This window comes from Antennarius striatus, chromosome 15 (genome assembly GCF_040054535.1).
Source record: "Antennarius striatus isolate MH-2024 chromosome 15, ASM4005453v1, whole genome shotgun sequence".
Lineage (NCBI taxonomy): Eukaryota > Metazoa > Chordata > Actinopteri > Lophiiformes > Antennariidae > Antennarius > Antennarius striatus.
The window spans coordinates 16,584,776-16,599,356 of record NC_090790.1 but is presented as its reverse complement, the minus strand read 5'-3'; the positions used below and the strand labels follow the sequence as shown (position 1 = coordinate 16,599,356).

Sequence of the window (14,581 nt, the reverse complement as noted above, 5' to 3'; positions counted from 1 at the left end):
CTTTACCATTTTTCATTTATTTTATTGGGTGTCTGCACTGACAAATGAGTTCGCTACGAGACTTATTTTGCAACATCTTCAACTCTTTCATAAGAACGCGTATTCCTTTATGTCCTAATGTGCATTACAAGCCTTTGATACTGACAAAGCATCTGTCTTGTCAAACCTCCCGTCTTGAATAAAAAAAAGCCATCAACCCATTAAACACATTATAAGAAGCATATTAAGCTGCAGCAGCGTTTTCCAGCAGGTAAAGGAGTGAATAATAGAACAGTTTAAATGTGTGTGTGGGATGGAGATACAAGCAGTGCACACACAGAGTACAATGTGGCAAATCTCTCAAAGTAGTTTTTCACTGAGAGTCAGACAGTTTCTGGGGTTTGGACATTTTGGGCTATCTCCTCTTATTTTTTAATATTCAGTCAGCCCATGCTTGCATGTTGGTCCATTGTTTAAAAATGGAATCAATGAAAAAGAAATGAACAGTAAATGGTACACTTAAAATATATTTCAGCGTTTACGCACAATCTTGATCCATTCTGGACCAGCATTGTCCAATTTGACTTTTCTGTCCCATCCTTCAGCAACCTGAAGGAAGGGACAAATGATAATAGATTCCTAGTCACAAAAAATATATGCCTTAAAACTGTATTTCATGTAAAATGCCATATTTGGCTGATACCTTAAAAATGTGATTGTTGTTACATAATCTAGGCTGTAACTACATGTACTTCATAAGAGGTTAGGTTTTGGTGGTGTCATCGGTAGAATACTGTTTTTGTGGTTTTCATGGTCTCATATTTCTTGTGTATAAACTCAAGAAACTAAAAGTCAAAGATAAACACACGTTCTCAGCTATCTGCATCATTGTCTGCACCTCTACTGAAACTTTAAATCTCCACAATAGAAAAAAAAACTCTGCATTGTTACTGCGTGGAATAAAGAAATGGCCCAACGAGATTATAAAAATAACCTCTCTTGAGAGGCAGGTGCTGCAGCATTTAAACTCCTGCCCAGGGCTTTGTAAGACTTACATTTGCATATTGCGACCGTATAGGCAGGGACGTCACCCTCATCTCGCTCCTTGGGGCTTTGTCTCACGGAAATTAGCCTAGGCACATAGTGACAGTCATGTTCTTTTGTATCTCAGGTACTTACAGCACATGGCCACTTATAGGAAAGAATGAGCTCTCATTACAATATGATATTGAATGCTGAAACACTATTGTATTATTATGGCTGGCTTTATTGAAGTGGTGCTGGAAATCTGTTAGTGTTATTTAAATACTTCCATAATACAGGCAACAAATAGCAATGACAGCTAAACAAAGAGGGACAAATATATTTTATATCAAATATGCAAATCTGGGGAAACATGAAAGAAAATAAACATTATACGGAACCTTGGCTTTTAGTATAGGGGTTGGAGTACAAAGTGGAATTTTGTAAGTCAATGACACGGGTCAAAATGAGGGGAAAAGAAGAAGAAAAAAAAGGATTTGGAATCCACACTTCCTGACTGACTACTAAACTGTCATCAGCAAGACGACACATTGAGGAGGCTTCTCACCTCCTCAGGAGACGTGATACAATTCACCATCTTATTGTCTTCTGCCCTTTCGTATGACTAATTCCTTGGCTTTGCAGAGTCCATTGCGGAGAGACCACGTTCCCCTCAGGCAAAGTAATTTCTCATTTTTACATCTAATTTGCTGGACAAATGGGATGTTGCACCAGCTAGAGAGTAGAACACCAGAGGTGATAAGATACCGTTCCGTGAGGTATTGCACTGCATTTGGACTTTACCAGACTTTTCCAGACAAATCAGACCTCTATCTCACCCACACACTAATCTCCCTGTTACCTGTGTAAGGAAAGATGAGAAATGCTGATAAGAGGTCAGGCAAAAAAAATAAATCAATAGAAGCATTGTTGGTTATGCACCAACATTGTCCGCAACACCACAGCAGCGCCTTGGTATCCAAATTTTAATTTGAAATTGTGTGACTCTTTAAATCATCTCTTCCCTTCCCAGTGAAACAAATATGAACATGTCAGTTATTAATAATTGACCAACACACAGAACGAGCCAATTATTCCCCCTTGTCCACGCTAAGTTCTACGTAATCAAGAGTGACTGTCCTTTTAATAAAATAGACCTGACAGGCGGTGTTCTCCAGGGGTCTATCTTGAGCCCAGTTTATTTCAGTCAGCATAGTTTAGCACTAAGACAATTGTCCATCTATTTTTCATGTATACACAGATGATATCAAACTTTTTCACCAGATTACATATAACTACACCTTATCAGCACTTTGAATATAGTGCAGCTCCAATATAGAAAACAGAAATGAGTTACTTAGTCAGAATTGAGTCACTCAAAATATTAACATAATTATCTTTTTATAATAGCACTAGTGACAGTACTTAATTTCAACTAGCAAACGTCAATGTGGACAAAACATTTTGGCCAACTGGATTGAGACCCATAGGCCCTTTACAGAATAACCACAAGCCTGACTTGTCCCTTCAGAGAAGTACCAAAGTAGATAAAAGATGATGAAAATAAGGTCTGCTACATGGGCCAAAAGAGAGAACCTAGATTATAGAGTAAAAGCTCTGATTGAAAAAACCATTCCCATGAAAGACCGAAGAACTGAACAAATGTTGCATTAGAGACGAGCCCTAAGTGTCCTTCTATCATTTAAGGAATGATGGCAGTTTCCTTTCCAAGCAGACACAGAAATATCAATACTTCCTCTGATCTGCAGAAGGTTAGACCGTTGTAATGCTGGGCTGTCTGGTCTAAGTGTGCTACTAGTCATGTTACAAAACTATGACAATAGTCTTGTCATATTATTTCATAAAAATATAGTTTTGGTCCGTTGATTTCTTTAATTTGATTAATCGTGTTACATATATATTCTATTATGATACCATTAAACCTTTGAGATCATTGGCTGCTCGCGCTAGATTAGGATTCATCAATATCAATTTTAGAGACTGGAGGGTAATATCAATCATCTCATCCAACTCGCCATATGCCTACTAAATCCCACCTTAGCAGATGGTGCAAAACACGAAGCATACGGAATCATTTGTTCATGCATTGATTATTAGCTGCTATATAGAACTCATAGTTCATAATGCAGCCCCATATCCTAAATTCTGAAAAATAGCAGACTCCTCTTCACTGAATATAACTGTAATGAAGATAGCCGGAACACAATCGTCTGAGAGCCGAGGTGGAAAGGACTCCACAGGAAATTAAGTGGAATAATGTTGACAAGTACCAATTTACATTTTGGGAAGGACAAAGGAGACTTCGGGATCCTATTACACTCTTCTAGATACATTCCAAAGTCAATGTGGAAAAACAATGATCCGTTTAGTGATTGCTGTGGTGTACTTCACTGGAAAAGGGATGAATAATAGATAATAACAGATAATAGACAAAACATCCATCCATCCATCCATCCATCCATCCATCCATCCATCCATCCATCCATCCATCCATCCATCTTCTAATCTTCTACAGGTAATCCAGGTTGCAGAGGTAACAGTCTGAGCAAAATACTGTATATCCTAGTCTAATGTAGTCAAAAAATATCTATTGGATATAGAATAATTGTTCAACTCTATGTTGGACATTTCTGTATACTTGTGCCTAAAAATAAATGAATTGAATAGACTAAATCGACATGGAGTTACTATTTATATTTGAACTCCAGCACCAAACTGTACGTATTATGTGGGAAATATAAATGAAACAGAATGAGATCATCTGCTAATCCTTTAAGGTATGTATATGTTAATGTTTTTATTCACTTCAAATGGGAGTCTTTTACAAAACCTGGTCGGTAAACTTGGCTCCTTTTTCCAAATGAGGTCAGTGTGTATTTTTGCTCAGATAATGAGGAAGGAACACAGTTTTAATTTTTAGTATCTCAGGAAAAAAAAATTTTTTTTAAATTTTATATACTGGTTTGATCCCCAAAGGGAAATTAAGAAAGCACACTCTAGCTACTGATTACAAACGCATGCATACATATATGTGAGTACAGGCCCCTGTATCACACACACACACAAGGGGGCCTGTAGGCATGCAGGGGAGGTAGAGTGGCAGGCAGCTCCTTCTTGGTGCGCCTCAAATGAGCAATTTGTAAAGGGGACGGCACCTTGCTCAAGGGTGCCTCGGCAGTGCTCCGGAGATGAGCTGACACCTCCCACTGTTGGCTCACCTCCGGGTATTTTTGGGGGGGCGGGAGCGGGAATCGAACCGCCGATCTTAAATCATAGGACGACCCGCTCTACCGCCCGCTTTACCACTGAGCCACTGCCGCCCCTCAATGAAGGCAACTTAAATTTTAATTGTATGTTCACACTTAAATCAATACAGAACCTGATTGTGCATCACTTTACTTTGTTTTTCTTTTTGAGCTATCAAAACTACTTCAGTACAAATTAAAATCCTCTCTGAATATTAGAGTGTAGACACAATATTAAGACCTTGCTCTGGCTTAAAAATATAGAAATCTGTCATTAAATATTGTTTTTTAAGGTATTGTTGATAAAAATAACATTTTCATTTGTACAGAGCATAAAAGATGTCATTCCAAACTGAAAATTACAGGAGCATATTCTGTAACAGACAAGAGTTACACTGATTGTCCTTTTATAAATGATTAATGAGAACTGAAAGTACTTATCAGGCTCTATTATCAGCATTTGCGGGAGCAGGTTGACTAGTTTTCTAGTTTGATTGTATTACAGCTGACAAAGGTGAGAAATAATTGCAACAAAGAGGGCATCATAAGCCATATTCTTCCCCAGTGGATTGAATAAATGGATGGAAAAATGTGCATAAGACTGTATAATGAATGATACTACCAGCTTTCATAAAGCAAACACAAGAAAATACCAAAAAGACAGAGTTTTAACTTAATTTTAGGCTCAAATCAATTTCTGCATCCATTTAAGTTGATAGGATGCCTTTTCTCCGGAGGGTCGGGTATCTGATGTTTTATGAAATAAACTATTGATATTCAAGAAAAAAAAGATCACATCCACTAAGCTGCGAGCACAAGCTCCAACTTTAAATCAGTGGCAGGAAAGGATTTAAACAGCCTGTTTACCAGAGCGGCCTCGGGCTAAGCTGATGACAACATGAAATAAACACAGCAACCTGCTCCGCCTTCAACCCATTCCGGACTCACAGGGGGAGAATTTTGATGAGGATGACATCACACTGCACCGCCCGACACTCACAAACATACGCTACACACCCACGCACAAACAAACTACCATTAACCATGTAGATGTACCTAAACCACACTATAACAGGAGCAAAGACTGCTGCTGCTAGAGTACTTGTGTTCTCAAGATAGTCCACGTAGACAACTTGAGCCCTCACTAGCCCTAGGGGTCCAGTTTCCCCATCACTCTCCAACACCTCTACAAAAACCAAATTTGTATGAAGGGATCAAAGCCAGATCCTCGACACCAAAGTCGCTCCAATTATTTTCCTTTGCTCATTTTATGATGACAAAAAAGTTTGCTTGACAACACATATACCCCGCCCACTGGATGATTGTTCGAAGGATTACCAGAGTGGTCACTTTAAAATCTTTACATGTTTGGATTTCAGCTATTCGGGTGGGTGTTTACTGTCATTCACTTGACACCACCCCAGTTTATCTTATCTTAAAACGCACAACCCGAAAAATCTGATACTCGATTCGTATCATTCATTTAGATGCACAAATATACAAACACGCTGCACCGACACAGATAAACATTTCATAAACAGCATCGTCTTCTGTAATTGGATTTTCCTGGGTGTCTGCGTGTAATATAAGGCTTCAGGTTAATTATTTGAAATTGAGAGATAACAACAGTTTTGACTCATGTTTCAAATCTAGTTCAATTTACCGGCTCCAGAAGAGCACAATAACGAGTATTTATAGCTGATGGGTTAAATAAGCAAAAGACACCGACGCTGAAAATAAGCAGTTTAATAACTGTGTGATTATTTTCTAAAGTTCACATTTTATCTTAATTATTGTCTTACAATCTGGTTCCATACCTTTCCAGGCCGCTAAAAGGTCAAGTCTTTTATAGTTTGTTCTCTTTTCTATAAGATTACATGTTAAAATATACCTGAAAAAGCGAGAGACAACCCTGTCACATGTCTGACAGCGGTGATGGCTGTCATTTTAAATCGCGAATATAAATGCATTGCTGTTGACTTATCATCACCTTTCAAGATGTCTTTGTGGGGAAAAGGTAATTAGGATCAGTTCTGCAAAATGTTTGTGCATTAGAACCCACCTCCTTTATAATTATGCATCCATAGCATATGTGACTATATCTGTCAGGTCTGCCTACATACATACATTTCTTTTATAGATTCACTTGACATTTTGCCATCAATGCATCAAATTTTGTATTAAAACATGGTTTGTACTTCGCTGGATATGCAATCTTTCAAAAGGCTATATGGATAAAGTGCTACAACTACCAGTAAAAAGGTTCTAAGGAAATGCATTCAATATTTCCCATGCTAACCTGCTAGCTTTACATGAGGATCATTGACAAGGCCAAAGTTTATTCTCACATCATCCCATTCCGGTGTAAGAAACAGGCTTATAATGAGTGCAAGTATATAAAGATGGAGTGGTTTTTCAAATGCAAATAAAATCATCACAGAGCAGTGACATAATTAGCTGAGCAGCTGACTTTTTTCTGGTTTATAGATCTAGATGTGAACTCTGACACATGAGCTCTGCCTGTCATTGCATCCATATGAGGCTTAAAACACCAAATCAAAGCAAAAACTGCACATCATGCAACCACATTTTACAGTATATAACTGTAAGAAAATAAAATACAAGCTTCAGACACACAGCATAAGCAAATACATTAACAATTAAAAACCAGTGCATGTATCAAATGTTCAGAAAGTTAATGCAAGCTCTAAAAATAATAGCATACAAGACTTTCCTTTTTACTTTACCCCCCAAGCTATTGCAAAGCCAAAGATCATGTTCCCTTTATTCAATTAGCCCCGCTTTATATGTTCTGAAAATGCACCATGTCATCTTTCAACTTCTTTCTGAGTGGTCTAAAATTACACACAGCCAAGGCAGTCTCACAAATGGTGCTGCTGTTCCTCACACAGGGTGATATCAGGTGTAACCAAGACCAAATATGTTTCACACCTTAGCCCTGAATGAAGACATCTCCCATTACTAGCAAGTAGAGCGACAGGGACACCTCGACATGGTTGCAACTCTCGATAGCAGCTGACATGGAGAAAACAACAGCTGTGCTATCTGTGTTCAGTTTTTACGGCACAATGACATCCATCCATCCATTCATTTTTTTCTCACTGGTTATCCTGTGTAAAGTAGTGGGAGGACAGAACCTATCCCAGCTGACAGCAGGCGGGAGGCGTGGTACACCCCGGACAAGTCACCAATTAATTACAGGATAAAATAACAGCACAGCAATGACAAAACAACATGACTAGACTCAACAGAAAATGACAAAAGTAAATTTGTTCACTTTCTGTAGCTGCTTATCTTGCCTTGGGCCCAGCAGACTTTGGGTGGGAGGCTGGGTTCATCCCAGATGCGACGCCAGTTCATCACAGGGCCACATAGAAAGACAAATCACCTGTTATTACTATATTATATATACTGTTATGCTCTTTACATTTTAAATATTCAGTGAATTTAATTTCCTTGACTTGAATGTCCCATTGTCGCACAGAGAACAATTATTATGTTGGATTGACTGAGATATGATAAAGGTTGCTGGTGGAAACAAACAAAATGACTTTTTGTTTCCAGATAGACACAGCAATTGCACTAAGAATGCATTATTTTGCTTTGCCACTCTGCATCTCTTTCATATGGCATATGTTTCTTATTAATATACTGCATTTTTTAAGTTGGGCGCAGCACTCTATTTAAGATACCATCTGCTTTGAACCGAGCGTAAGAGTAATTAAAGCAAGCTTGCTGGTTAACAGAATTCAACAAAAAACAAATAGAATTTGTGAGCCACAGCCAATTACACATACTACTCAAGAGTATTCAGTTAAAATGCACAGTATGATGAGCCAAACCTGATGATTCTGATGCTAATTCATATTGAAAGATACTCGGAACCAGGAAATCTGTGTGCATTCAGACATACAAACGCCCATATGAAATAAAAGCTTTAAATATATCAGCATTAGAGGCATTAAAAAGTGGTTGCGTTTTAATCCAGCCAGAAAACACATTTTATTACCGTTGGATCACACTCAAAACCTGTTCACTTGGTAGCAGGCACATGTTATATAAAGCTTGATTTAACGTTTTGAAGTATGTACATTGCCGTTTCCGGTTCCAAAACCCATCCACAGGGGTCTAAAAGCCAGATTACTTATGATCCCAAATTGAAAGGGTTCTTTCAAAAGCTGCACCACTTCACCACTGATGGAGAAGTAAAAATACAATTTGGTGACTCAGAATAGTGGGGAAGCAGGTGAAAGCTTCTCTGATGAATTTTACAGGACCTTTGACAAACCTGAGCTCCTCACTTGAATACAAGGACCCACAGGTGTTGCGGTATCAGTGGATCAGAAGCAGGCTACTCACTCAAACACTCGTTGGCGGAGTCCCCGTTGGCCCGGGCCCAGGGTCTATCCTGGTAAAATGGGTGACATCTCTGGCAGTCATCCCCTGCTGTATGATGCTGGCAGGAGCACACCAGCCTCCCATCGTCCCCCTCTAAGCATTCGCTGGCGTGACCATTACACTTACATCTGAGGGAAGGAGAAACAGATAGCTGTGTAAAAATGCAGGCACTACATGTCCAATGCAAATACATCTACATTTACACTCCCACCCCAGCTGCTCCTCTCTGGACTGTGCATGTTATACAGCAACAGTGAAAAGAGTGTAAGGCGAAGGAGAAGGGGAGAATGAGAAGGCGGCTCCTCCATAAGGAGTTGTCACTTCCTATCATCTTTCAGGAGTGGAAGCATGGCCTGAGATGAGACGGCGTTTCCCTTCCCCTTCAGCAACTGAGCTATTCAACTATTCAGTTTTGCACGTGGTGAAACAATAATGTTTGACTGTGTGTGTGTGTGTGTGTGTGTGTGTGTGTGTGTGTGTGTGTGTGTGTGTGTGTACACCATCTTCAAATTATGTATGTCGCATTATTCTGTATGAATAAGATAAGCAATTCACTGTGACGTAAATTGGATTTATTAATTCAATTTTTACCAGAAGAAGAAATGAATATCAGCTAATTTCCTTCCTCCCTCAATTTAGAAAGCGTATAATTTCCTCTGAAGCCCAGGAGTCGCGACTCCTTTTCTGTGCCTAATAGTTCCTGGCGGTGTGGTTCGGTTTTGTCGAGTGACTTTGACAGGGGACGGGGACACGTCACTGAATTGCAGGCTCTGTCAAATTTGGCCAGCTGTCCCGGATCCAGACATATGCTTGCCTGAGGCCCCGACCCAGTTATTTCCGTTGTCACTGAGACAACAACAATCGAGGAACTCCAAATTGCTACCAATCCACATATCAGATTTGTCTGCAGGAGTCAAACTGAACTGCTTGGTCTAACTATAATTCTAACTGAATGTGTTATCAAAGGATCACCTGAGCCGTGAAGGCAGCATATGTGCAGTTGCGAGTGAGACGTACAACGTGCTGAGTCCCAATGCAACGTCAGGACCAAGAGATGCACGAGCAGCATTTTCGCTATTTTGGAATCTTGTCTCCAAAATTCTATCCTGTGTTAACAATCTGCAGAAATTGCATTGAGTCTTCAGCTGCTGAGTCAGGCTTTCAATATGTGAGGTGTAGCACTGAGGTGTAAAGGCATGTGTACAGGAAGCACTGGTACAAGGCTAACATGTTGTCCTGTTGAGCTCTGCTCCGAATGCTGCGGCATCGTCTTGTTAATCTGTCACGCCGCCGCGGTGATCCTGAGTGTGTATGACAGGTGTCAGATCAGATTTATATTCTTCCCGAAGGCTTCATCTCAACTACCTAATCGTCCACTTCTACCCACTGTGGCAAGGTGCAGCCAGGTCTCTGGCACCATGTCCTATCTCATTACTTTGAGTAATATCAAAAGAGGTGGAGGGAGGGTGGGGAATTATTTTAGTTTATTCTCATTTTACGGAATAGTGAAAGACAAAATACATATTGTAAACAGGCTGAAACTTGTCTGTTTGTCCCTTGATGATTCTGTCCAGATTTGTATTCTGATTCATATGTGAATGCAACTCTGACAACATTAGTTCCTACCATCTTGATTAGGACTTTTCAAGCTCTACCAGTAATTGTTCAAACTGAAGTTAAACACTGGAAAAGTCAAAGCCAGCAGGAAACACCAGGCTGGTCAAGATTAATTTTTCAGCATCTAAACAAAACCTTTTCCTGACCTTACCCAAATGTTTTATGAGGCTATTTCTACAGATGTAGGACATGAACCCTGGACTCATTTATCAAACGGTGCCCCGAGCATCTACCCCCACCTCCTCAGGCAGCAATTGTGTTTCCTTAAATGAATATTTGGCAAAGAAATATGTATCTTGCTGCATAAATGCATAACAAAAACCCACCACAATATATAGAAAACATTTTGATTAAGAAAGCTTTTGCAATCAAAGTTCAAGGTTAACATCTAAAATAACATTGTTTAGAAATAATATTGCCCTGGAAGCCATTTTTTTTCAGGTGTGTCTTACCTTCCACCCACGGAGAAATCAGAGATGGCATAGAAGTACGAACGCAACACTTTAGCATCTTTGAAGAATTCATCTCCAAAAGTGTTAAGTCTGTCCAAAGAGATGAGCAGGTCAGTGGCCGTCACCCATTCCTGTAAAAAAACAATAAGAGGTGGGGGGCAGGGGCCAACAGGGTGACACAGATGTGAGAAAACACACTACAAACTCACCAAATTTGGAAAAAAATGGAAAAAAGGAGGACCGCGGGTAGGCAACGTGTTCGCTGCTGCCAGACAGGAAGTGAGAGGAACAACATAAACTGGGCTTCGGTAAAGAGAGTCAGAAGTCGACAGCAAGAAGAAAAGAAGTTGGAACAGAGAGTCGGTGGATTAAGGAGAAGGAGATCGGGGTGATGGGGTGACAGCAGGGGAGAGAACAGATGTAATGGGGAGATAATGAGTGCAGTGCAGAAAATTGAGTTAATGTCAGAAAAGGAGCTGAAGAATGAAGGGGATTAATGGAGACAAAAGTTGAAAAACACATTAGAAAAAAGACAACACCGCAGCACTACTTCACTATAATGGATGGGATATTGGCAAAGCTCCCATCCCTGATATGATTTAAGCTCCTTTGTTTGAGCCCACTGCAAAGGTAAAGAAAGGATGAAGCGAGAGGGGAGGGGGGAGTGTAGAGGGATAACACAAACAGAGGAAGAGAAAATGGGCACCGCAGTAGTGGTGTGGAAGATAAAAGTAAGGCCAAGTAAAGGAGGAAAAAAACGACAAGAGGAATCTCTCACCGGCGAAGAAAACCAACTTTAAAACAAATAGCTGGAAAGAAACTTTCTGTCTGTTTCTCGGCTGGGACTTTGTGTCTGCCCTGAAAAAAGCCGGTGTGGCTGTACGTTTTGAAGCTCGTCCCCAGAGGCGTCTTTGAAGCATGGCGATGGGAGAGGAGATTGAAACGGACGGTTGTCAGACTGAGAACATGTGTGATGAGTTCCTTCGTTCATGTTTTTCTCAAGTGCTGCAGTTTGTCTTTGTAGTATTTAAGTACATCTGAAAGCGCTGGGCCATAAAGCTCATCATAAATACCACAGCATGTAGCATAAGGTCTATGCTAGATGCTAGAAAATCATGATCTTCAGAGGATGATCCTGAACTTAATGTCAGTTGTGGATATTTTTGGCTACTGGTGAAATATAATGATAAATAACCCTGATGCAAGGAAGACATATTTTATCTATTTTTGGTGATCATCTAATTATTTATCCTATATTTTTTGGGGGGTTTTTAATTCTATACTAGATGTTCCCCAGAGGATGAGTCTCCTGCAGATGTTTTTGGCTACTGGCTTAAAGATTATGGTGATCCTCTAACTTTTTTCCTCACCATCCAAACTCTAAAATCAAAATGCAATTTGTCCAATACTTTGAACTAGGCAGCTGCTGTACTAATGCAATCTAATGAGCTTCAGCATTACTTTGTGTTTACCTGTAAAAGCTATATGCTAATACATTAAATGAAAATAATGAACACGGTGACCGACATGCTTTTTTCACATCAGTGAGAAACAGCTGACTTTGTCCTCGAGTACTTCTGCAGAATTAGTATATTAATTAATGAACACTGAGGACACCTAACAACATTTTCATCCTTTACCTCATTCAATTAAAACAAGTTTAGCAACACTCTTTGCTCAACGATTGAAGAAAGTGGTTTAATTGGTTATTAGGGAGAAACGATGCCACCCAGCCTTCTCAGGCTCTACGGCAACGACTCTCATCTTAAAACAGCCTGAGTAGCACTGCGGTAAAAGTTGGGTTATCATTAAAAGAGCTGCTTCTGTGGGGGATTTTTTGATCTATTGGCGAGTCAGCCATCCCTCACAATTCAAAGGTGCTGGGTGTTGGGATTCAGACCACCAGTGTGTTCTGGGAGTGGACATACTTCTGGGGAATCAGGAGGTCAGAGCGCCTTTATTGGAACATCTGGTTTGGATCTGCTACACACGTGTTCCTGATTAGTTTAACCCTTGTTGTTTGGTGTGAGCCTGACAATGGCTCCTAGTTTTGTCAGTAATCTCAAAAATCTCTCATTAAGAGTTATTTTTAGCCACAGCTGATGCTTCAGCACATGGTTAAACCTCCTGGAGGATATATTCTGACTGCCCTGCAGTCGTACATCATCCAGCCTTGGTGCTCTCAGATGAAATACTGTCTCATTTAACCTGAAACCTTCTCTTTCTTCTCTGGTTTCAAGCCCTACTAGACATATCTGTACATTTTCCAGCCCCCTGAAGTGCACTTCAGGATTTCCAGACCAATGTGTGTTTTTGTAGCCTATTGAGGAGCTGCAAAATAGCTGCTATTTTGTGGTAACTATAAGAACACTTTTTCAGATGTTTATCACTGGCTGGCATCCTCATGTACCAACCTCTTATCAACTTTGCCCGTGGTTGAAGTGGTTCTACTATGTAATGGGATTTTGACAACACAAAATGACCGTGATGCACTGCAGCTGCTTGAGAAAATAGACAATGTAATTCTTCATGTGTTAGACAACATGTACATGGCGTGTGTTTTATCTTGAGTTTGAATGGGGTGAAGAGGAGTGGAGAAAACAACCTTTGTACTCATGTTGTTTTTGGTATTATCATTTGAAACACAGTGAAATGAGCTTGACATCCTCAAGTGGTCACATGTAGATAATTCCTGCCCAGTTCATAATAAATAAGGTTCGGTTGAGATTTGGGCTCAATGAATTGAAACGAAAGTAAAGCTGCGTTGTGTCTTAATCTTATTTGCACGTAGAAACCAGATTAAAGATTGAAACGCTGTGGCGAAGTTTGTCCACAATGTGATGCATGTCTTGTACAACAATACTGAATAAATCTTTTTTTTCTGTTATAGAAGCAAAACTACAGTCCTTCTTGTTCATTTGAGAGGCTTGGGGCTAAATTAGATGACACTAAGGCCGAATCCAAATCCCCTCCCTTGCCCATCTGTTTTGCACGCTTCCGTGCAGGGTGGTGTGTCCCGTCTCTTTAGGGAATGGGGGGCTAGAGGTCACATAGCCCTCCAGGTGCAGACTCAAAACAAAGCGGTGGAAGAAAAACCAGAGAATGCTTTAAAAACTGAGGCAGCATAAATGAAAGATGGCTACCATTCCAGTACAAAAAGTGAATAAATTTTTAAAATCTTCATAAATAATCAGGCAAATTTTTTTAGAATTCACCATCCAGAGATAGTACAAATTTGTGTGTTTTTTACTTTTTAATCTAATGCTGTTTTTGAAAAACATTGTTTACAGTGTGTCTTATTTTTGCCTAGTTTTGACTTTGTTCTGTCCTGCAGACTTGTGAAGGACACTGGAAAAATGAGGGGTAGGGTTAAAAAGAAGAATTGGGATTGGACCCAAGTCTGAATGGCAGTATGCAATGAGAGGCTTTTTTACACAACCATCACCAGCCTGTTCGAAACTCTCTTATCAGGGATGTTTTGAACCGGCACTGGATGGGCGGGTCAGTTTTGATTCTAAAGAAACAACTATAAATGCAGTTGGTTTTCTTTAAAAACTATCAAACTAATAATCAGAAAATTATTCCAAATTTTTGGGGTAGGATTTCATGGTCAAGGAGACATATTATGGCAGTCAAACCTTTAGCTGCAATGTCATAATGGGTAAATCGAGCTGTCTTGGTGGTATGTGGTTACAGAAAGTGTGCAAAGCCCGTAACCAAACTGAGTGGTGTTACTTTTGAATTGAATTATGGTCAAAATGAATAATTTCTATTTTTCCAGAGGTCTTTTTATGTTCCCTGGGATTACGTGACCCAACTTTGAGA

General features: G+C 39.8%; 1 protein-coding gene across 1 annotated transcript in view; it reads right to left on the bottom strand.

Annotated features, from left to right (window-relative positions):
• Nucleotides 1-14,581, bottom strand: part of lamc3 (laminin, gamma 3) — an 82,502-nt gene that overhangs the window by 52,709 nt on the left and 15,212 nt on the right. The window contains exons 3-4 of the mRNA XM_068334788.1: nt 10,757-10,887; nt 8,649-8,815 (exon numbers count right to left, since the gene is read on the bottom strand). Coding sequence (XP_068190889.1) covers nt 8,649-8,815; nt 10,757-10,887 — 298 coding nt within the window. The remainder of the gene's footprint in view (nt 1-8,648; nt 8,816-10,756; nt 10,888-14,581) is intronic.